The following is a 25,128-nucleotide window of genomic DNA, read 5'->3' as shown; positions in this document are numbered from 1 at the left end:
GAGGATAAGACAGTTGGACAGCATTACCAAATCAATGGACATGAGTTTGGGCAAGCTCCAGGAGAGAGTGAAGGACAGGGAAACTTGGCATGCTACAGTCCATGGGGTTGCAAAGAGTCAGACAGGACTTAGCCACTCTTACAGGAAACTAATTTGCCCCCTTCCTTCAAATGAATCTACATAGCTAAAGAAAGCAATTGCTTCACCAATTGAGAACAAATGTGTCTTGCTGGCTGTGTCCATAAAAGGGACATTTTCAATCTTATGAGCACAGACTTGTAAACCACAGATTTACAAAATTCTTGAGATTTTGAAATGGGTGGGGAAAGGAGTAGGGGAGTTGCAAAAAAAAAAAAAAAAAAAGACCTAATTAATAACAATGACTGGTCAGAAAAGATAATCTTATAACCTCTTTCAAGGACAGAATGAAATGATAAGGATTTAAATTTTTAAGATAAATCTAAATAATGAAAAGATAGGATAGCCACAAATGCTTATTAATTACTTATTCATCACAAATGACCAAAACAGAATTAGGAGTTGTTGTTTATGAAATAAGGGATTTTAAATGACTTGAGCATTTCTAAAAACAAATTCTAACCAATTAATTCTGGATGTGGGCAAAGATTTAGCTATAGGAATATTCATTGAAATTGTTTACACTAGCAAGATTTTGAAAATAATTAAAATACTCCATTAAGATTGGTAAATGCAGTTCTATCAATATGATACATATTTAATATGCAGACACTAAAAATCATATTTTGGGGGACATATGTATACCTATGGCTGATTCATGTTGATGTATGGCAGAAACCTACACAATATTGTAAAGCAATTATCCTCCAATTAAAAATTTTACAAAGTTTTTACAAAATCATGTTTTGGAAGACTAGCTATAGAGAAATATGTTTCCAACAAATCATTAAGTGCAAATCCCATCTTCAAACTGAACGTGCACTATGACTACTTGTTGCAAATTTTTTGGAAATAAAATATTCATTATGTACACATGTTGTTGTTGTTATTTAGTTGCTAAGTCGTGTCTGATTCTTTGCGACTCCACAGACTACATTATGCCAGGCTTCCCTGTCCTTCACTACCTCCTGGAGTTTGCTCAAACTCACGTCTGTTGAATTGATGACACCATCTAACCATTTTATCCTCTGTTGCCACCTTCTCCTCCTGCCCTCAATCTTTCCCAGCATCAAGGTCCCTTTCAATGAGTCAGCTCTTCATATCAGGTGGTCAAAGTATTGGAGCTTCAGCTTCAGCATCAGTTCTTCCCAATGAATATTGAGGGTTGATTGCCTTCAGGATTGATAGGTTGATCTCCTTGCAATCTAAGGGGCTCTCAAGAGTCTTCTCCAACTCCACAAATCGAAAGCATCAGCCCTTCAGTGCTACATATGTGTATCAATAAATGTACACACATTCAAGATATATATAAATAGACACAGAACACACTTAGAAAAAAATACTGGCCATTTATATACAGCAAATTAACATTTCATCATTATAAGTTCTTATTTCTTTTTTTCCTGATTTATCTAAATTTTTCAAATGAATACTTGTCACTTTCATAAGGAAAAGAGAATTTGACATTTGATATGTATAAAAGTTCATTGGGTAGCATATATATGGAAGATACCAACTTTAGAATCTTGAAGCCATATGGGTCAAAAGCACAGATATGTTCAAAGGCTTAAGTTAATCGAAATAAATTTATGGTTAGTAACACCATAAAAAGAAATGTTCGTAGAAAGTTTCAAAAGTGTTTGAAGTTGCTATCATAGATGCAGCTATACACTCTCACAAAAGCTTGTGAATAATGCAGAAGGGGAGAAGGGGAACTGAGACCAGAAAGGAAGATAGAAATTGCTGCCATTGTCAAGGACTAGAAAAAAGACTGAATAGATCCAATAGGACACTTCTAATGTTCTCAAGTTTCCAGTCACCTTATTAACTCCCTTATCTGATACTGATTATGCACAAAGCTGTGTAACAGTTAAACACCTGAAACAGCATTTGACATATCCTAAGGCATTCCATTTTTCTACTTATTGGTACCAAACAACCCTAGAGATAGGCAGGTAGCCCTTTTTTTAAAAAAATATTTATTTATTTGGCTGCACAGTACTCTTAGTTGTGGCATGCAGGATCTTCGGTTGCGGCCTGTGGGATCTAGTTCTCTGACCAGGGATTGAATTTGGGCCCCCTGCATTAGGAGTACAGAGTCTTAGCCACTGGACCACCAGGAAGTCCTCGACCTTATGTTTCTATTTTCTTTCTTACTGCAGCAATCTACACCTCTTATGCTTATCTTTATCACTTTACTTAAAACATACTCTGGTTACCAGTGACCTTTCTTTGCATAAACATTGTGGTTTAAAAAAGTTTTCAATTTATCTGGACATCTCTCTGAAAACAGAAGTAATCACAGGGGCATGATTGTCCCAATTCACCTTCTACCCATTCAATTCTTTCCTTTCAGTTAGAAGTTGGGGTTCTAATCCTTCCTCTGCCACTAAGATCTGTATGATTTGGGGCAAGTCACTTTATCCTAGTTGGGCACAACTGATATGTGTGAAAGCACTGTGTAGATTGCAAAGCATTTAAAAATATGATTATTGGGAATTAGCTGGTTGTCCAGTAGTTAGGACTTCATGCTTCCGCTGTAGGAGGCACAGGTTTGATCCCTGGTCAGGGAACTAAGGTCCCACTCATGGCATGGCCAAAACAAAAATTATTGAACTAGGTGATCTCAGAAATTTTATTCAAGGTCTCATATAAATTATGAAAATATGAAAGTGATAAGTCACTTAGTGGTGTCTGACTCTTCGTGACTGCATGGATGGTAGCCCACGAGGTTCCTCTGTCCATGCAATTCTCCAGGCAAGAATACTGGAGTGGGTTGCCATTCCCTTCCCCAGGGATCATCCCAACCCACGGATTGAACCTGGGTCTCCTGTATTGTATGCAAATTTTTTACTGTCTGAGCCACCAGGGAAGCCCACTTTACACTGTATTTTTGGTGAATTCAGTTGACCCAGGAATTAGGAATAATATTTTGGCACACTGTAGAAGACTTCCTCCATTACACTAAAACTGCTGCTGATTCAAAACAACAGAATGATTTATTTGGAACTAAAATAGCACCCAAACAGGTAATCCTTCAATTACTGAGGCTGAAAGTTACTACAAACAACACTTCATTTTAGAAGGCTGAATTTGTAGGCAATACCTAGAACTTCCATTTCTACATTAAAAAACCCCAACTTTTTCCCTTCTTAACCTAATAAATTTAAATCTTAAGATTTTCAACTTAAATCACATCTGAAAAGGCTATAACCACTGGCAATATTTTAGTACATTTTGCTGGATAGTGTCAATGTTGGAATAGTGATTACACCAGGAAGGAAACAAGTGAGGAGACACACCAAATATACACATAAAATAACAGACTCTCCAGTTGAAAGGGCTTCTAAAAGTTATTTAGACTAGAGAGTCCCAGAGTACAGCATTTCAAAAGCTTATAAAAGTTTTAAAAGGGGGGTGGGTGGGGTGAGGCAGACATAAAGTGTGAACATTTAGTTTTGCCAAACAAGGATATTAACAAAACAACCATCTACCATCAGGACCATTTTATAAAAGGGCACTTTAACAACACATACATAAGAAGATAAAATCTCAGCAGCATAACTTGAAATAAATGAAAAAATGCATTATCCTGCTCTTTTCTAGGTATCTCATGGAAAACTTTGTTTGACTTGCCCCTGTCCACACAGACCTCTGGGAATCCCTAATCTAGTCTACCTCATGCATATTCTTATTACCCAACCCCCAGCTGAGCATTTGTGTCCTCACTACTGGGGAAAAAAAAAAATCTCTTTAAATGTATACCCCACCCCTTATATAGGGAACTCTTCAAGCTGAGGAACCCATTAGATTTTGGATGGCTGTGGTAAAAAAAAAAAAAAATCAGCAGAATAATAGCTATCTTTGGAAACTTGAAAAATTCAAGATGCTTAAACTTGACTTAAAAACAAACACCGAAATCCTGACAGCAGAGGATTTTAAGTAGGCCAGACACACTTGGAATCACCAAAGGAAGCTGTCCAACAGTGCTGATTTGGGAGTCAGGTGGCTTGGGTTTTGTTAGTGCGAAAACTTCACGTTAAATCTTACTCTTTTCTCTGTTATCAAATTGAAGACATTTAGGTCAGAGCTTTATGAATACAAATATTTAAGCCAGAAATAAGGTACCATGTAGGAATTCCACTTATCTTCCAGGATGAACCCCATTACTACTTGATCAGCTATCGAGGCTGCAATTAAGTCTACATTTTTGTCAGTTTTTACAAAATTATCTTATTTGGGATAACATAGGGATAAGGCCCTATGTTTCTGGGTCAAGACTGCAGTTTTCAACAAGACCAAGATACGATTTTTCAACGTTTCTTTGTCGGGGTGGGGCCTGGGGGGTTGCGAAGAGAACAACCTTTGTATTTGCAAGTTTTTTCACGGCTCTAAACCTTATTTTCTATTGACTATACACTGGCCACTAACATTACTCGGATCCCCCCCCCTCCCCCTTTGTGTATCAAGTATCAGTGGGTAAACACAAAGACTTAGAGGGGCAGGGTTAATTCCTGCTTTCCCGCTTTTCCTTTCTGTTAAAATAGGGAATCCAACACTCCCTAAAGCGCAGAATTCTAGTAAGACTCCTCAGCTAGACTGCTAAAACACCGAGCCCTGAACTAATCCAGCCCGTACAGGCCTGCTTTTCTCTTTCTTTCCACCAGAGGCGACAGCCTCTTTCACAAGAGATACTGAACTGGAATGGGCCGGCTGGGGGAGTAGCCCCGGTAAAGATCAAAAGGTTAAAAACCGCCTCAAACAAAGAGCAAAGGCCAATACCCAACTCTTAAGGCCTGACGCACCATCTTCCAAGAAAAATGAAGGTGACTCCTCCCTAATACGCTCTCTAGGCCTGGGGCCGCGAGGCCTTTCAGAAACCAGGCGGGTCTGAGGTGACTAACAGGTAGTTCACAGTGCAACAGTCGACGACCGGAAGTGGAAATGCGCTCGGGGCGGGGATGAGAAGAGGCCACGGCACGCTTGCGCAGTCAGCAGGGTTGCAGCACGCGTGCGCAATTGGGCGGTGACGGAGTGACGTTCAGAGCGTGGGCCGCGACTCTCACGGATCCGGTTCCGCCCTCCCTCTTGCTGTCGACCCTCCGGGGCTAGCGCTCGCGATCCCTTTCCCACAGTGCTCTGCGCTGTGAAGAAGCGGCTCCCGGGGACTGGGGGCATTTTGTGTTGGTTGGAGCCGGAGCAACAAGATGGCGGCGACGGCGGAGTGACAGGGGTCCCTCCGGGCGGGAGCCGGCGGCAGTGGTGGCAGCGGTATCGCCGCCCTACCTTCACCGCTCTCCTTTTCCAGCCCGCGACGTCGCTGGGAAAGCGAGGCAGCGGCGGCCGCCAGAAACTAGTGGCTCAACCTGGTAACCGCGAGAACTCCTTCAACAATCTGCGGCCCGGCCAATAAACCTGACAGCAGCGGTGATCAGCTTCCCCTTGCCCGATTCTTGGCCCTGTAACGCCGAAGAAGAGCCATCGTTTTCTGTCTCCTGCCGCTCTCCACAGCCTTGTTCCGTGGTCGAGCCCTAGAGGCCTCCATCCTCCCTTTAGAGGTGTCGGGGCTTAGCCCCAGCCTCCATCTTCGTCTCTCAGGATGGCGAGCAGCAGCGGCTCCAAGGCCGAATTCATTGTCGGAGGGAAATATAAACTGGTACGGAAGATCGGGTCTGGCTCCTTCGGGGACATTTATTTGGCGATCAACATCACCAACGGCGAGGTAACCACCTGGGGTGGGGTTCACGACTACGCTGCGCCTTTCCTCACTCCCCCGCCCCGCGAACTGCTTGGGCCTTTTCCCACCGCACTCACGCACTGGGAAGTCCAGAGGGAGCCAGTTTTCCTGTCTTAGGAACCTCCCCCGCTCTCTTTCCCTAAAAGGAAAGAACCCGAGAGAAAGGTTGGGTGTACTAGGAAGTTCCCTAGCTTGTTAAAAATACACCTTAATCGAACTTTCAAAAAAACCGTTGTTTAAGGTGAGAATGGAAAAATCCTATTTCTGGGATCCCCTCGTTTTCTTCCTATATTTTTAGTTTACTGGGGTTCTTTTTCCCATTAGGCCAGCTACCGGTCGCCTGGTTCCCTCATAACCCTCATTACGTTTTCTGGATGAATCATTTTCTTATACTTTAGAGGACGTGCCGCTTTCGTCACTGCCCCCTGAAGAGGGCTTTGAGGCTGGTTGCCTCGTTTTATAATTACAGAGATCTTTCTCTTCCCAGCCTCTCACCACCTTCAAGCCGAGAGTTGGAGATGTGCTCCTGTTTCCCCCTCTTTTCCCAAGTGACATTGAATCCATAAGGATGTTGATGCCATCATCCCCTCTTTCCCCTGCAGGAGGTGGCAGTGAAGCTAGAATCCCAGAAGGCCAGGCATCCCCAGTTGCTGTACGAGAGCAAACTCTATAAGATTCTTCAAGGTGGGGTTGGCATCCCCCACATACGGTAAGAGTCCTTGAGCAAACAGGCGATCTTCTGAGGGAAGTACGGAATGGGAGAAAATGTGTAAGAGGCAGGCAGTGGGACCAGCTGAATCCTGCTCTTGGCATTTGAGTTACCTGGGTTTCCTCTGAAGCGTAAGTCACCACAATCACGGTAAATTTTAGTTTGCCAACTTAGTTTAGGATTTCAGTTTGTTAACACTCTGCTCCGTTTAGCTTCCGTCATTCTTCCCGAGGCTTTCATTTGCAGTGGAAAGTATGCGGGTCATCTTTGATCCCAACGCGGAAGGGTTGCCTGCTGCTTTCTTTCACCTCAGCTGTTCCTTAGGTTTGTCCAGCGAAGTGGATTTGAGGGTGCCGAAGTGACCGGGCTGGGCCAGTTCGGGTTGCTATTGGAGCTGGCTTGGGAAATGGCTGCTCTTTTGTTGTGTTTTTGTTCCAACATGTCTTCCTCCTCCGCTTAGAAAATGGCGGAACGACGTGACTCAACCACATATTCCTGCCCTTTTCACTGCTTGGGTTCATAAGTTATGCTTCCTGGATTCCCTCTTTGGCAGCTCCGAGTTGATTAAACCTTTGAAAAGCCAAGAATAAAGCCGCAGGCAGTGGTGAGGTTCAAGGAAAGAGATGGCATAGTGACAGCCTGTTTGTGATCTCTGCAGTAGATGAGATGTGAAATTAAGTTTACTATGCAAAATCCCTCATAATCCTTTCCAGGAAGTGTTAATTAACTGTAAAAAATGGTAATGTTTGTTGCATTTCAGTCTGTGTACGAAATTTTGTTTGAAATGACAAAGGCAGTTTGAGCAACACTATGTTGAAATTGACTCAGTTGTATTAAAAGGAAGCTTAATCATGTAACCACAGTTTGACAAGTAACTTTAACCTGTTGAGTTACTTGGTCAGTAACTCCTCACATCTGGGAAATTGTGGCTTTTTTTGGAGGTGGGATATTGGTGAAGGCAAATAGTAACCAGGATAGATGATGACCAGATGAAGACATTGGGTCCTTTTAAATTAATAAAGGATTTTAGAGTAGTTCGACTTTTAAGATTAAAGAATATCTTCCTAGGATAGAGACTAAAACACAGTTTAAGATCCAGCCCTTTTCCAATGATTATTTAATAATAACATTTGCAAAAAGATCCAGATATAGTGGAGAATTAATTGGCATGGTATTTATCATAGCCTCTTTTACTATCCTAGCTTTTATTCCTCAAATCTTGAATTAACTGGGTTATATACATTAATTCTGATGTGAAAACAATGAGAGAAACATTATCCTTAAAAAAATTTTGAGTGGTCATAAACATTTTTAGTGGAGAAATTGAATGATAACAATTTTCTATTGGTTGGTAGTCAGAATAAATTATTAGGAAGAAAATACCAGGTTTATCTTATGAGATAAAGATTAATGTGAAATCTGAGATGATCAGATTTGAGATTTTTAGTGGTTCTCCATTAAAAACACCCTGCTGTGGAAAAATGAAGAACCTTGATTAAAATGCTATCTTTTTTCGTCACAGAATAAAAAAAAAATTGTGTTAGCCTTAGAATTTTAAATTTCTCTCCTTTTGCTTATATTTTCATTTCTCCACCCTGGCTCTTGCTGATTTACTTCCCATTACTAGTTTTTCTTAGAATTAAATGGAAATGCAATCATGCAGTATGAGGTCATTTGTGTCTGGCTTCTCTAACCTAATGCATGTGAAGTTGGGAGGTTTTATAAATTCACAAGTCAGGTTGAATTTAAAGTAAAATCATTTTCACGAAAGCAATAAGTATCTGGCATTTTCAGTGCTAGTTCCAAATTAAGTACTCACAGTTTTATTTGGTAGCTTTTATTTAAGAACAGCAGTTACGCAGACCAATGAGGGCAGTAGTTAATATGCTGATTACCCACATAAATAAATGAAATTGACCTGTGAGCAAAATTCTGAGAAGTTGAGAGCAGAGGGAGTTGTGGAGTTACAAACTGGGTGGAGCTAAAGAGATTAACCTGACTTTCAAGCTAAGACTTCTTGGGAGAGGAGATGGGATTTCAGGATCTGACTGACTCTAAGGAAGAAAGCTTGGTGAACTGGTCAGGGAGGCTGTCCAAGAGTGAAGTCTGGCTACTGGGAGTAGTTTCTAAAGTAGAATATAGTTACTGAATGAGGGTGAGGAAAGAGTGAACTTGTTTTAGGAGTGGTATGGTCCAGGTACATAGAAACAAAAAGTGGATCATTGGTTTTAAAGTATGAGAGAACTGTTTGTCCACTGAAGTGGGAAGGATAAGAAAGACTTAGGCATAAGGTTTCTTTTGGGTGGCAGCAACATCTGCTCTGCTTAGTTTGTTCCCCACTATTTCCACATTAACTATATGCATGTGTGTTTGTGTTTAGTTGCTCAGTCATGTCCGACTCTGTCGGCCCCATGGACTCCTCTGTCCGTGGAATTTTCTAGAGAAGAATACTGGAGCGAGTTGCCATTTCCTGCTCTAGGGGATCTTCCTGACTCAGGGATTGAACCCGTCTCTCTTGCATCTCCTGCGTTGGCAGGCGAATTCTTTACCACTACCTGGGAAGCCCAATAAATACACTCAATAAATATTTACTTGGGAAATACGAAATTAAATTGTTTGCTTAGCTAAATTAAATAAGGCAGTCTGTTCCCCATTGTATTAGAAATTTGACATCAAAATTTTTAGACTTCACTAATATCTTCCTCCTCCCCCAATCAACCCTCACCCTGAAAATTGTCTTAAGATTCTGTGGGATATTCTAAAACAAAGGCTGAAAATTACCAGGCCTATATGTTATAGCCTATCTGCTGTATCAAGTCCTTAGTTTGTAAGGACCTTATTAAGGGATCTGTTGTGCAGAAACACAGCATCAGGTGAGTAAAAAGAGCAAGAGGGGGAGGATGGTATTCAGTCTCTAGATATTTTTAAGAAACTAAAAGCCTTTGGGTCTTGTGAATTGACCTCTGGGAGCTCATTTTAAGTTACTGTGTTTCTGTTACAACCCTCCTTTTTTTTGTGTTACTTTGAACTGAATGCAATTGTTCTCTAAATCTGCCATATGGTATTGACTGAGTGATCTGGGGTCAGTCAGTCCCTTAATCTTTATGGGCATGTCAATTTCCTCTTTTTTGAAATAAGAGGATTTTACCAAGTTGATAATTTTCTAATTTTGTTGGGGTAGAAGCGTACTGGACAGAAAAGTTTAGAATTTCCTACTCTTCTGTTGGAAAAAGTTTTGCACACTGAGCTTTTTGGTAGGGTTTGTTTTGTCTTTAGCATTTATTTTTTTGACTGTGCTGGGTCTTCATTAATTGCTGTGTGTAGGCCTGCAGTTGGAGTGAGCAGGGGCTACTCTAGTTGCGTTGCACAGGCATCTCACTTCAGTGTCTTTTATTGCGGCGCACTGGGCTCTAAGCACGTAGGCTTCAGCATTTGCCGCATGCAGGCTTAGTTGCTTTGAGACATGTGGGATCTTCCCAGACCGGGATGGAACTTGTGTCCCCTGCACTGGCAGGAGGATTCTGTACCTGAGCCACCAGGAAAATCCAGGTAGGGTTTTGTTTAAACAAGTTCCCCTACTTAAATAAGTCACTGGCCTAGTTGATGTTAGGACTTGTGGCTATGAAATTTTAAGATTTATTTTCAGATGATGGTAGCTAGAAAGCATTTCATCACAGTTTGGTGTTTGGTCTAGATCTTACCTTTGAATGATAGTAGTGAGATACCACTCAGGACCTTAAAAATACTATCTGTATCAGGTAAACCATGGGTAACTATTTAGGAGGAAGTAAATTAATGGGGTACACTTACAGGAAATATGATTGAAGAAGATGGGCAAGGGCATAGGATAATTTTGGTTGTCTTGGTTGTTTTTTAACCCACCGCCTCCCCCCCCCCCTTTTTTTTTACCCTCTCTGAATGTCAGAAGTCCTGGGAGATATTTGTAAAGTATTAGTTAATTCTTACTGTTCAGTGTTAAAAGCAACTTAAAATTTAATCTTAACTTTTTGGCACTGAGCATATATCCTGTAAATAAATTCTAATATTGTTATCAGAGAACAAAGATGACGTCTACACTGGGTATTTCTTTATTAGAGAATGTTAGAGATCACCACATACATGAGAAATGTGATTTTAATTGTTAGAGTAACTAAAACCATAGAGTAACTGTGATATACTAAATCTGTGATATACTAAGGGTACTTATATTGGCTTATGCTAGATTTCTAGTAATGGAATAATGGAATGATGCTTAGATAGCATTTGGAGCTGGATGAAACTTGAGAGATAATAGCCACACTCCATGATACAGATTAGACTATTGAGTCTTCTAAAGTACTTCTTACTAGATGTCTCCTAACTTCCAGTTTTCTTGTGAGCAGTTTTCACCTTTATGTCAAGATCAAATTATGTCTGCTTACATATCCCACACCTTTTCATTTGATGCTGCAGACCCATATTATGCCTCCTTCCTTTATGGTATTTGGTCTCATACAGAAAAACTGATAAATATAAGTAACCTATTGTTTGCACTGCTACTTAATTGTGAAAGTGTTATGTAGCACACCAGGCTCCTCTGTCCATGGGGTTCACTAGGCAAGAATACTGGAGTGGGTTGCCATTCTTTTCTCCAGGGGAGAATGACCCAGGGATAGAACCCTGGTCTCCTGCATTGCAGGCAAATTCTTTACTGTCTGAGCCACCAGGAAGTCCATTAGATCCTTATAATTCTTAAAATCCTTTCTCTCCCTTTTGAGTCCATGGCTTGCTAGATGAGAACTTTTGTGGGTGTTATTGATTTGTATCTTAAAGTGGAGTGATACTTGTAAACATTTGTATAGTCCATGGATTTTACCACCTTGGCTTTAGTCATTTTTTAGAGCTACGTCATTTTGTTTCTGAGTGTACTTAATCTGTGGGGCTTCCCTGCTGAATCTGCCTGCGAATGCCAGAGATATGGGTTTGATCCCTGGGTCAGGAAGATCTCCTGGTGAAGAAAATGACAACCCACTCCAGTATTCTTGCCTGGGAAATCCCATGGACAGAGGAGCCTGGTGGGCTATGGTTCATGGAGTTGCAAAGAGTTGGACATAACTCAGTGACTAGAGTCACTATCTAATATCTAATACTTAATATGTATCTAAGATACGAATTGCTAAGGTTTTCTCATGATCTGTCTGTCCTGTTTAGTAGAAACTTCAATGTCAGGAAGTCTGTGTAAGAGAATTTGAATTTGAATTTGAAGCAAATGTTAACTCATTTAATCTTTTTAACTTACTCCATTTTATTTTTTTAAATATAATTTTTGTGTTTATTTTTGGCTGTGCTGGGTCTTTGTTGTTGTGTAGGTAGGCTTTCCGCTAGTTGTGGAGAGTTGGGAGTTACTCTGCAGTTGCGGTGCGCAGGCTTCTGGTTGCGGAGCGCGGCCTCTGGGCAGGCGGGTTTCAGGCGTTAGAGCATGTAGGCTTTTCCCAGATCAGGGCTGAAACACCTGCATTGGTCTCTTGCATTGGTAGGTGGATTCTTTACCACTGAGCTACCAGGGAAGCTGTATTCCATTTTATTCTTAAGATCAGTTCTTGAGTTTTAACAGAAGTTTTTCTGAAGCTAAATGAGTACCTTAATAGCTTTCATAATATAAATGAATACCTAGTCTAAATGATGTTTTCTGTTACTATTTTATACAAGTGGCTCTTGAAAACTGAAAAAACTAGTAATCACATAACATATACTGATCCATGAATGGAATCTTTTTAATGAGGTGTGATTTTCATACAGTGTAGTGTATATATATAGATAGATAGATAGATAGATAGATGAGGTGTGATTTTCATACAGTGTAGTGTAGATAGATAGATAGATAGATAGATTAATGTATCATTGAATCAGTTTTGACAAATGGATGCACTGTAACCCACACTCCCTATTGACATAAAGAATATTTCTTTTTTTTTTTTAAATACTGCTAATCTTTGGTAGGCGACATTTTGTGACAACATAGATTTTATGTATTTTTTAATTGACCTTTTGAATTACTATAATGTTATTTTTCTGGATTTGATGTTGATTTGTCAGTATGTACAGCTACAAGTTAGTAATATGTTTATCACCGTGATGTATACTAACCATCAGTGGGGTATATTTAATAGGGACTTCAGAAGTGCTGAAGAAAAATGCTTAGTTGGAAGGTACATTTTGATCCTTATTTTTATATTTTATTTTTCTGATCCTCAGTAAAAAGGGAAATGGAAAGAGCATTGTATCGAGAGTCAGTACTTAGGTTCTATCTGTGAATGTCAGTTTTCCTTTATAAAAGGGATTTTGTAAGACTGTCTCAGTCTTGAGTTTTTTTAAATGCGTTGTATAAATTAGTGGCATCCATCCACGTGGGGGACAAAAAAGAACCAATATCCAGGCATTGCCCATGATCTCATTTAATCATTACAGGAATTCTGTAAGTTGAGTCACAATAGTTAATTTGCCTAAAGTCACACAGCTAATGTGATACTTGAATAGATTTTACTGTCTTTCAGCAGTATCAGTGGTTCCCAAACTTAGGTGCACATTGTAATCACTTAGAAAGCTTTAAAAAAAATATTGACACCTGGCTCCTAACCTCAGATATTTTGAATTAATTGATTTGAGGGTATGACTTCTAGTTTAATTTAGTTTTGGGGTTTTTTGGCTGCACCATGCAGCTTATGGAATCTTTGGGGATTGAAACTGGGCCCCCCAGCAGTGGAAGCCCAGAATCCTAACCACTGGACCAAATCTAGTATTTCTTAAGTGAACAAATGGAAGCATGGCTGTACTGGTTGATTTAGCTTTGAATCCTGACTTAGAGATAGTGACATATCAAAATGCTAATGTCTGTTAATTTCACAGTAAAGGCTTGCTAATGTGGACCTTTGTCAGCTTCGGTATTTATCAGTGGTTTGTTGGCCTTGGGGGAATTTCTTTTGGCTCAAACTTGCAATTTTTTCTACAAGAGATTTTTTTTTTTTTTTTTTTTTAAGGAAGCAAGATGGTGACAGTGACTAAGCATACATGGTATATATCACATGTTTCATTTGTGCCAGCGTTAAGTGTGCAATGACAGTGTTTGCAAATTAACCTGAAATTGAGGCTGTCCTATATTCCAGGTCCTCTGGAGGCTGCTCTGAGTACTACTTACCTGTTACACTTTCTTACACTGCCAGACTATTCTATCTACATGTAAGGTGGCTTTTATGGTGAGGGGAGAATGAGATCTGATTTAAAACTGCCTTGTTTGTTGGAAAGTGGTAGCATGAAGTTTTTGTATATTTTGTTTCAAATTCCAAATTTTCAAAGTCTTTCAGTTGTACACTTTCCTTGTTTTGGTTTTTTTTGTTCTCTCAATTGAAATTATTCTTAGCACTAAGCTTCCCTGATGGCTCAGCAGGTAAAGAATCTCCCTTCCAATGCAGAAGATATAGGAGACTGGTTTGATCCGTTGGTCAGGAAGGTCCCCTGGAGAAGGAAATGCAGCCCACTCCAGTATTCTTGCCTGAAGAATTCCATGGACAGAGGAGTCTGTCGTGCTGCAATCCATAGGGTCGCAAAGAGTGAGACCTGACTGAGCATCTGTGCACATATATCTACTTACTGAAAACCTAGTGTTTTCATTTTTTGAGCCTTCATGATATTAATATTTTGTATCCTTCTTAAGGAAGGGAGTGTTGGCTTTTTCTCTGAAAATTAAAGTTCTTTTCTGGGAGAGTGTCAGTGAACTTTACCGTACCTTCTAGAGAATAAGCAAACATTTCTTTTCTTTTATTCAACAAATACATGTATATGCGAGTACTTAACTGTTGTGCAGTTTCAGGTAATGGGCACATTTCAATGAACAGATAATTTTTGTGAGGCCTACCTTCTTTTTGAATATACACCATGTGCCTGACATATAGTTGTGACTTTGTCCCTTGCTGAAAGTTAGTGGCAGAGATATCTAAATTTCATACTGTGAGGACATAACCTTTCCTTAACATCAGACAGCATGCTGAGCTATCCAGAGATTGCCTTGATTGGAGAGGTCAGCAGAGACCCCATTATGTCTCCTTGTGAATCCTGCTTAGTCAACATTTCTCAGACATCAGCCATGCATAGTAATTACATTCAGAGCTTGTTTAAAATGTAAGGTTTTCTGCCTCACCCCTAGATTTGTTTGACCAGTACTGGACTGGGCCTTGTGAGTGTATTTTTATCAAGTATATCAGACAATTACTGCTAAAGACCAGAGAACCACACTTTGAGAAATACTGTGCTGAGGTTTTAACACTTCATTGTTTTGAGCTGTTGGGGGTAGTTAATGATTATTTTGCTGAGAGGGCTCTGACTGTTGTAGGAGATGCTATTGTCTTGTTTGTTATTTCATAACTGTTGGGCAACTGCTTTTTATTATGAAAGTAATCCTTATATTTGTGTAGTGCTTTTATAATCTCTTAATTACTAGGAGACCTCTTGATAGATAAGTATATTAAGAATGTTTACCAGTGAGCAAAAATGGCTTAGACAGGCAAGAAAATAACAATGGAAGAACTGGAACTTGTGTTTTTGACCATCGATTGATTCATTATTCTTTTCATTTTATTGCATATACTGAGAGTTTAGCTAGCTTTCCATTCTCAAGTCCAACTGCTGGTTTACTGAGCCACTTTTTGTTTGTTTAGTCACTGGAAGGCATTTTCATAAGTACACGTTGCATAGTTCTATATTATTAGTTTAGATTTACATAGAATTTAATTTATGAAAAGGTATTCATGTGTTTATACATTACTTTTTTCTTTCCTCTTAGATCATTCTAGTAACTTGTGTTGCCTCTTCCATTTTCCCCTTTTCTATACTTGTGTTAACATTTCAAGCCCAGACTTTGTGTTCTCTTCTATTCTCCTCCTAAAAGATATCAAACTTTGGAATCGTTTGTTTTTTGTGTGTTCATTTGCTAATGTAGAGAAATTTGAGTTGTTTCTAAGATCTATAATCTGTCTACTTAATGAAGGATTTACTAAGCAAATTAATGTAGTGTGTGTGTGGCGGGGCAATGTTTCATCCAGCCAAAATTATTTGTTCTCCTAGATCTTTATATGTAAAACTGTCTTAATACAAATGATTCCTATATTGCTAAAAGTACCTTAAAGAAAAGGGTACACTATTTTGTCTCTAAATAGTATACTGAGAGATACTTTGATTTCCAGACTTACTTGCTTTAAGACTTTAATGTGTGTTTTCTCATACTTTCTCTTAAGGAATGGAGGTGAGTCATTTTAGCCTTGAGAATTTGAAATTTAATATAGGAAGAAGGAAAAGGGAACCCAATTTTGTTTTTTGTTTTTATTTGGCTGCACCATGCATAATTCCTGACCAGGGATCCAACCCATGCACCCTGCATTGGAAGTGCAGAGTCCTAACCACTGGACTTTCAGGGAAATCTCTCTGGGGCCTAATTTTGATATTTTGAAAGTAGCATTGATGGTTATTATATCTTTGGACATGTTGAGTTTAAGGTGATAGGATATCTCAGGCTTAGCTCTTGTATAATTAAGTTAGCGGAGATACAGACAGACCTAAATCTCAGCCAGGGAATTAGGACTGGTGTTTATTTAGATCTGAGCAAGATCAGTGTAGAAGTGATAGTAGCAAAAGGAAATTGAGAGGTAAGGACTGAATTCTTGGGTGGAAATGCAAAGGTAATCAAGGCAAGAGGAGAGTTGCGATAATGGGATGTTGCAGTCAATGGAAGCCAATTTTAAAGGACAGGCAGAGGCCAGATTTTTGGAGTTTCTTAATTGTATATGAAACTTTGCCTTTTTGGTGTATGTAATGGGGGAGGGACATTGTTTTCACAGCAGAGAAATGGCACCACAAAACTGTGGAGGAGTGACTAAAACTAGGGGACTATAGAAAGGCATCTTTCAAAATTTAGCTCAGATGCTAACTTTTCTAAGAAGCCTTCCCTTTTATCTACTCTGAATAAATTACTTAACTCCTCTATATTTCATATTTACTTTATTGTTGCTTTTATATTGTACTTGTCACCAGTTCTTCTAGACCTTAAGATGCTTTTGGCATCCTTTTTGGCAGTATCATGCACATAGCAGCTGCTTAATAAGTGTTGAATGAGACTTGAAGAGCAGATTTTAATAAAGGATTTTTAACAGTTTTGATGAGACTGTGTATGTAAGCATCATCAACTTAACGTGTGCAATTCATTGGTTTTTACTATATGTACAGAGTTGTGCTGCCATCCATCACCATAATCCAATTAAAGAATACTTTAATCCCCTCCTGTCCCCCAAAAACCTTGAACATATTAGTGATTACTCTCCATATCCTACTAGGCCTTAGATAGCCACTTGCCTACTTTCTATATGTTTGCTTATTTAAAAAGATTGGTATTGTGAAAACTACAGATGTACTGTCCCACTTCCCAGTGGAAAAGTATATTTTAATACTTGTATTCCCCTGGACGTTCCAGTTCTTCACATACTGTCTTCCAGTACTACTGTATCCAAGGCTAGAGAAAGCAGTGACAGCAAGAACCATTTGTGATCTTTGAAATATAATATTGGGCAGTATGATGAGGTGAGAATGGTAACCATTATACTGGGAACCAAGAAAAAAATGAAAGTAAAATGGCAGATAAAAACTAGATTTTTAACAAGTTACCTGTGAACAAGAAAATAGGGTGATCTTGTCTTGTACTATGTACCAACAGTGCTGGCTGTTTTCAGTTCCTTGTGAATAACAAACCTTAGTGTGTACCCCCACCCACCTCTTTACCTGGCCATCTTCTGTTTATGCTTCAAGAATCAACTTTACTTATTCATCGAGAAGTTTTCCTCAATGCTTCCCTCTAAAAAATTGATTGGGTCCCCATAACTTGTACCTTTCACCGTCAGTTTCTCTTTCATCATTTGCCTACACAGACTGATATAAACTATGAGAGCAAAAATTACTTGGTTTTGTCTTGTTAGCTACCATAAATGTTGAAAAGGTAGAGGAACAGCATCTTTAGTAGTAGGTAGTACCAAGTATCAAGGCACATTTTTTTGTTTGTGTTTTTAAAAATTTGGAGGTTAAGGAGCGTCTGTGAATGTTTTAAAGCAGAGGGCAAGGAACAGGAAGACAGAAACATGGAAATCTTACAGCATAATTCAAAGATCTTAGGGGTCATATTGTCAGCAGAGGGTTAGTAGTAGTAGGTAGGAGGGTTAGGATGAAGAAGGAAAATGAATCATCTTAGTTGACATTATTATTGGCTGAGTGAAATGTGCTGCACAAGTTTTAGATCTTAATCTACAGTCTGTTTACCTTAAAAACCTGTTCAGAGGGGCTTCCCTAGTGGCTCAGTGGTAAAGAATCTGCCTGCCAACGCTGGAGACATGGGTTCGATCTCTGGTCTGGGAAGATCCCACATGCCGCAGAGCAACTAAGCCCCAGCACCACAATTACTGAACCTGTGCCCTAGAGCCTAGTAGCTGCAACTACTGAAGCCTGGGTATCCTAGAGCCCATGCTCTGCAACAAGAGAGTAGCCCCCGTTCACAACTAGAGAAAAGCCTGCACACAGTAACAAAGACCCAACACAACCAGAAATTTAAAAAAAAAAAAAAATCTGTTTAGAGCAGGATTCTTAACTTGATTCAGGGATATCCCTTCTCTTCAAGAGGTCATTGAGTTGGATGAACAAAATTCCACAGTTTATTTTCAAGTGCCTCACTAGTTTTGACAGTACCTGTTGCTTTCTCACCAGTAGAGATCACAGATATTTTTGTATCACATTGTTGCATATATCTCAAAATTGTCTTTATTACCATCATACTTCAAAATTATGGTACTAATTAGACCTGCCCCTAAATTTTATTATGTAGTGCTTTAATAAAGAGCATGTATTTTACTATATCAAGATTGATTTTAAAGTAATTTTATGGTAACTGAATTGCTCTAAAATTAGTTTTCTTTATAATGCTACATATTATGCTTTTAAAATATTCTGAGAAGAGATCAGCAGGCCTCATTAGACAGTCAAAGCTGTATGGGGGGGTGGTCCATGACAACAAAAAAGGAACTCTTGATGTAGAACTAGTGACTCCAACTCCCACCCACCCACACATAACTTGTTTGAGCAAGTTCTTGGTGAAAGTGGAAGTTGCTCAGTCGTGTCTGACTCTTTGCGACCCCATGGACTATACAGTCCATGGAATTCTACAGGCCAGAATACTGGAGCCGGTAGCTGTTCTCTTCTCCAGGGGTTCTTCCCAACCCACGGATCGAACCCAGGCCTTCCACGTTGCAGGCAGATTCTTTACCTGCTGAGCCACCAGGGAAGCCCACGAATACTGAAGTGGGTAGCCTATCCCTTCTCCAGCGGATCTTCCCAACCTGGCAAAGGAGCCGGGGTCTCCTGCATTGCAGGCCAATTCTTTACCAACTGAGCTACCACGGAAGCCCAAGTTCTTGGTCATTGTGGCTAAATAAAAAACACTTGTTTGATGCAGGATTGGCCTCTCAGTTGGTGGATATCCACTGTTTTGTTTTCCCCTTCTAGACTTGTTCAGTTTTTATTAAATTACTTCCGTGCTTGTTAATACCCTCCCCATGGGTGTGAGATTGTAAGGATGGGAAAATTAGCCACTTAAAGACCTGGGAGAGTTCTGGGAAAGGTTCAGTGAAGTAAAAGATAAAATTAATATCTAAAATTTCTTGAAATCATCACATCAGAATTATTCCTCTGAGCACCATAGCTACCTCTAAAACTGGTTCTTTTGTTCTGTCTAAACTTTAGTCTAAATTTCTTTACTAAACCTGATTTTCAGACTTCCTTGGTATGGTCCGTTGGTTAAGACTCAGCACATCCAGTACATGGGGTGCGGTTCCATGCCTGGTCTGGGAACTAAGATCCCACGTGCTATGTGGCGGTGCAGCAAAGTAAAAAAACAACTTGATTTTCCAGTTCTTTACAGTAGCCAAATAGCAACATAGTGTCATTCTCTAGTGAAAATCCTCTGGATCTCAAATCAGTTCAAAGGTATTTCTGCAGTTTAAGTCCAAAGGATTGTGAATAAAAATTTCCTGTTACTGAACTTGTGAAATATGAATTGTGTTTTAAATGTGAAATTGTGAGAAGAGGAAATAGATTGATGTTTTGATGGCAAAAGAAGTTTAGATCACTAAATTTTAGGTGTCTGGTATTCAAAACAAAATGAAGGCCACTAATCTAAGGAACAAATAAAGGCAGAGAAGCTTTCGGAGAATAATAGTTACACAACAGTCTTGTGTACCAAGTTAATAGAAAATCAGGAGATGCCCCACATTTAGTCCTGTGTCTGGTTCTCTTTCAGAAAGGCTGAAGAGTTACCATGAATCAAAAATATAGTCAGACTGGTGCATTATGGTTCTGTTTTTGTGGTGAAAAATGCCATTAGTAAAATAGAGCTTTATAAGTACTAACAGTTTTAGGTTAAAGGAGTTAGTGTCTTTTAACACTGAAGTTCATAGATGGTTCTACCTTTCAATCAACTATTGAATGCAGTACTAGGAGGACTAGTGACTCTTGAGACTCAGGAATTTAAATTGAGAATTGAGGGTAGCCTCCTGTTGGATTCTGGTAATTTCGGAGGACAGGGGTAGTAGGAAGTGCCTTTCTTAACTGTTGTAAATGAATTGTTAATCCCAATGCACACTCACACCAAAAACAAAACATGGAAAGAAAAGGCAACATGGCGTGATTACGATGAGAAGCAAGAAGGAAGATATAGGAAAAGATGCACTAGAATTGCCTGTAGGTAATTTTTTTGGCCCATGGTAATTTGGATGCTATTGAAGGATAGGATAGCAAGCGTCTTGTAATTTCATGGCTGCAGTCACCATCTGCAGTGATTCTGGAGCTCAAAAAAATAAAGTCTGTACTGTTCCCATTGTTTCCCCATCTATTTGCCATGAAGTGAGGGGACCAGATGCCATGATCTTAGTTTTCTGAATGTTGAGTTTTAAGGCAGCTTTTTCACTTCTCCTCTTTCACTTTCATCAGGAGGCTCTTTAGTTCTTTTTCACTTTCTGCCATAAGGGTGGTGTCATCTGCACATCTGAGGTTATTGATATTTCTCCCGGCATTCTTGATTCCAGCTTGTGCTTCATCCAGCCCGGCATTTTGCATGATGTACTCTGCAGTTAAATAAGCAGGGTGACAATATACAGACTTGATGTACTCCTTTCGAAATTTGGAACCAGTCCATTGTTCCATGTCTGGTTCTAACTGTTGCTTCTTGACCTACATACAGATTTCTTAGGAGGCAGGTCAGGTGGTCTGGTAGTGCCATCTCTTTAAGAATTTTCCAGTTTGCTCTGATCCACACAGGATAAGGCTTTGCATAGTCAATAAACAGCAGAAGTAGCTGTTTTTCTGGAACCATGTTGCTTTTTCGATGATCCAACAGATATTGACAATTTGATCTCTGGTTCCTCTACCTTTTCTAAATTCAATTTGAACATCTGGAAGTTCACGGTTCACGTACTGTTGAAGCCTGGCTTGGAGAATTTTGAGCATTACTTTGCTAGTGTGAGAGATGAGTGCAATTGTGCGGTAGTTTGAACATTCTTTGGGATCGCCTTTCTTCAGGATTGGAATGAAAACTGACCTTTTCCAGTCCTGTGGCCACTGCTGAGTTTTCCAAATTTGCTGGCTTATTGAGTGCAGCACTTTCTCAGCATCATCTTTTAGGATTTGAAATAGCTCAACTGGAATTCCAGCACCTCCAGTAGCTTTGTTCGTAGGGATGCTTCCTAAGGCCCATTTTACTTATTTGGCTTCTTTGAGTTAAAGATGAGTAGGTGCTTCCTGGTGAGTTTATACTTTCAGTACCAGGAGTATTTTTTTTATTCCTTGCTTTGTTTTTCTCATCTGCCACATAGGTGTGCCCTAACCTCTTAAAACCTCTAATACAGCTTTTTATTCTTTAATTCAGCAGAAGTTACTGAGTATTTCCTGCTTGTAAGGCATTGTGCTGGATGCTGACAATACAAAGTTGTGAACAAGACATAAAATGGCTCTTCCTATTACATTAGGACTCTCTAAAGGAATTGAACCGATGAGTCTTATATACAGGCATATCTCAAAGTTATTCCAGGTTCAGTTCCAGAACACCACAGTAAAGCAAAGTCACACAAATTTTTTGGCAAGTATGTGTATTAATTTTGAAATACCTTATTGCTGAAAAGTGCTAGCCCATTATCTGAGCTTTGAGCAAGAGGTAATTTTTTGCAATAATAGCATCAAAAATGAAGATCATAGATCACCACAACAATATAATAATAACGAAAATATCAAAAATAATGCAAATGTGATGGACACAAAGTGAGCATGTACTGTTGGAAAAGTGGCGCCAGTAGACTTGCTTCAGACAGGGTTGCCACAAACCTTCAGTTTGTTTAAAAAAAAAAGTGATACCTGCTAAGAGCAATAAAGAAAGATATGCTTGTATTATAGACAGAGTTTTGTTATGAGGGATTTGCTTACACGATCATGAAGGCCAAGAGATCCCATGACCTGTGGTCCGTATAAGCTGGAGGCCCAGGAAAACCAGTAGTGCATTTCTGCTTCAAGGCTAAAGGCCTGAGAGCCAGGGGAACCAGAGATTTAAGTCCCAGGTTGAGTCCTAAGATCTGAAAACCAGGAGCATGGATGTCTGAGAGCAGAAGGTTGATTATTTCAGTGCTAGCAGAGAGGGAATTTTCTCTTCCTCTGCCTTTTTTTCCTATTCAGGTCCTCCACTCTAGGGAGAGTGATCTTCTTTTCTTAGCCTGTCATTCTGATGCTAATCTCTTCTGGAGACACCTTCATAGACAACCCAAAATAATGTTTTACAAATTTTTCCAGAATCCCTTAGCCCAGTAAGGTTGACACATAAAATTAACCATCACACTAATCAAGCCATAAGAGAAGGCCTATGTTAAACAAATGTTACTTTTTCTGTTACTATTGTTCTAGTCATAGGGATGGAACATACTTAGGTGCTTTAATCTGAACTGAGTATTTATGATGATTACACTGATTTACTATTGTTGGAAGTTGTTGGGTCTCACAGCAATATTTAAAATATTTCATTCTTTTTTAAGATACTTTTATTTTTGTAGAGATTTATTAGGGGAAAGAAAGAAACCCTTAGCTCCAAATCTTCTAATTGGTCTTCATGTCATTGTCATTCCTCTTACTCCCTAGTTTCCATATTGCATACTGATTGATACCAAGGCCAGCTTTTAATATTGACTTAATTATATTAGGTCCTAGACATACCCTACTGATATTTTCCCAGTTATCTATAAAACTTAAAGCACCTTAGCCTGGCATTCCAGAGTCTATATAATATAGCCCCAAACTATCAGTCACTTTGATTCTCCCCTTTGTATGAACCTGTGTCTCTTCTTGCCCCCTGCTTAAGACATCCTTTCCTACCTTCCCTATTGAAATGTTATCCCTCCTTCAGGATCTGATTGGTAATAGGCCATTTTCACTAGGTTTCTTTCTTTAGACAGATGCCGTTCAACCCATTGTTTTGTTTGTTTGTTTGTTTGCTTTTCTGAATTCTGTTAGCAATTTTTGGTCAGCCCCAGTGACTTGTACATGTGTCATCTTAAGTTTGTGCTTTTTACATGTGTCTTAATTTTTTAGCTAGAATTACTTTGGGTAGGGGTTTAGAAGAACAAGATGAGATCAGAGATGGACCGTGCCTTCCGTTAGAATTTTCTTCAGACCTTAAGGTACCTTTTCTAATGCTCTCAGTAAGTAATGATGATTTTTTTTTTAATTGCAAACTCATTCTTAGGCCTGTTTCCTTGATTGATCAGGCAACACTGAGTCTAAAGACATTTGAAACAGGAAACGAGAACTTGTACTTTTGATTTTACTTTCATCCATTAAATTATTTGATTTTTCTGCATGTTTTGAAACTACGTAAGGTCCAAATCAAACCAGTTTTTTTTTTTTTTACTCTCATAAATTATCAGAGTTACCTACAGTGTGCACATTACCATAGTGTGAAGTGAAAGTGAAGGTGTCATTCGCTCAGTGTCCGACTCCTTGACACCCCATGGACTGTAGCCCTCCAGGCTCCTCTCTCCATGGAATTTTCTAGGCAAGAATAATACTAAAGCGGGTAGCCATTCCCTTCTCCAGGGGATCTTCCCCACCCAGGGATCAAACCCATTTCTTCCGCATTGCAGGCAGATTCTTCTCCATCTGAGCCACCAGGGAAGCCTCTTATCACAGTGTGTGTACTTAGTAGCAACACATTGTTATGTACATGAAAAAATATCTAAAGATAGGACCTTGAGTTTCTGGTTGAAGGCAGAAATAGGAGTGAGGCTTTCACTTTGGTGTATTTCAGGTAGTCTGCAAACTTAAATGACCTCAGAGAATCAGGTTTGTGCTTGCTCATTACCCAGGTTCTATGAAGACTTATAAAAAACAAACAGTAAGCCCTGTGTTACCAGGTGGAGAGAGAGTGAAGCACCAGAGTAACAGTACATGAATATTTGTACTGTCAAGGGGTTAGATCTTGGATTTAAGCAGTGGTCAGTGGCTATGGGAATTCTGTGAAATGAGAGATCTGTGTGAGACAGGCTACTTAAGGAAGATTTCTCTGACAGCTGGGTATTAGTATGTTGTGACTGAAAGTGGAAAGTTAGAAGCTCTCAGAATAAAAGGAAAACATGGAGGTGAAGGTAGAAACTGAGTGAGTATGATTTGGGTAAGCAGAAGACTGTTCCTGGCTCCTCATCTGTGTGTAATAAGGTCTGGATGGATTGCACAGGTGGAAAACACAGATGGGGAGGGTGTGAGGTCTTAGGTTTCCAGAAATTAGTTATATATTCCTTGCTCTCCAGGCTCTTCTGTCCATGGGGATTCTCCAGGCAAGAATACTGGAGTGAATTGCCACACCCTCCTCCAGGGGATCTTCCCAAATCAGGGATTGAACCCAGGTCTCCTGCATTGCAGGTGAATTCTTTACCATCCGAGCCACCAGGGAAGCCCTGAGATCAGAAGGGAATATGAAAGATAGAAACACCTGTCACTTAGATGTAAGGAGTTAAAATACCAGTTTCTAAGCAGAAAGGCCTGAGTACTTTAGAAATGCATTGTTGCACTTTGGGGAAAAATTGAAACATTTATGTTTTAGCTATTTGTTATTGAATATCTTCTTGACATTGAGAATAGAGGATATGTCTTAAAGTTGTGTGTGTGTGTATGTGCGTGCGCGCATGTTCAGTTGTGTCCAATTCTTTGCTACCCTGTGGAGTGTGGCCCACCGGGCTTCTCTGTCCATGGGATTTTCCCAGCAAGAATACTGGAGTGGGTTGCCATTTTCTTTTCAGGGGGTCAAACCCGAGTCTCCTGCGTCTCTACTGCACTTAGATGCTTTACTGCTGAACCAGCAGGACTTAAATTCATACACTTAAAGCAATAAGAAGAAAAATGCTTGATGACTTGATTTTTTTTTTAAGTATGTTTCTAAATTCATCTGATTTTT

General features: G+C 39.6%; 1 protein-coding gene across 9 annotated transcripts in view; it reads left to right on the top strand.

The window, feature by feature from the left end:
- The first annotated feature begins 5,214 nt into the window (after positions 1-5,214).
- CSNK1A1 (casein kinase 1 alpha 1) overlaps positions 5,215-25,128 on the top strand; it is a 46,883-nt gene continuing 26,969 nt past the window's right edge. For 4 of the 9 annotated variants that reach the window (XR_011486917.1, XM_070465626.1, XM_020903420.2 and 1 more), the window contains exons 1-2: positions 5,215-5,860; positions 6,478-6,584. Coding sequence is in view for 7 of the 9 variants with exons in the window: in XM_070465626.1 (XP_070321727.1) it covers positions 5,738-5,860; positions 6,478-6,584 (230 nt within the window). In the remaining 2 variants the exon portion in view is untranslated. The remainder of the gene's footprint in view (positions 5,861-6,477; positions 6,585-25,128) is intronic. The other 5 variants (XM_020903421.2, XM_020903419.2, XM_070465627.1 and 2 more) reach the window with 2 other exon arrangements.

This window comes from Odocoileus virginianus, chromosome 3 (assembly GCF_023699985.2).
Source record: "Odocoileus virginianus isolate 20LAN1187 ecotype Illinois chromosome 3, Ovbor_1.2, whole genome shotgun sequence".
Taxonomy (NCBI): Eukaryota; Metazoa; Chordata; class Mammalia; order Artiodactyla; family Cervidae; genus Odocoileus; species Odocoileus virginianus.
Note: the sequence above shows the minus strand (reverse complement) of the source record. Positions and strands in the feature narration are given on the sequence as shown.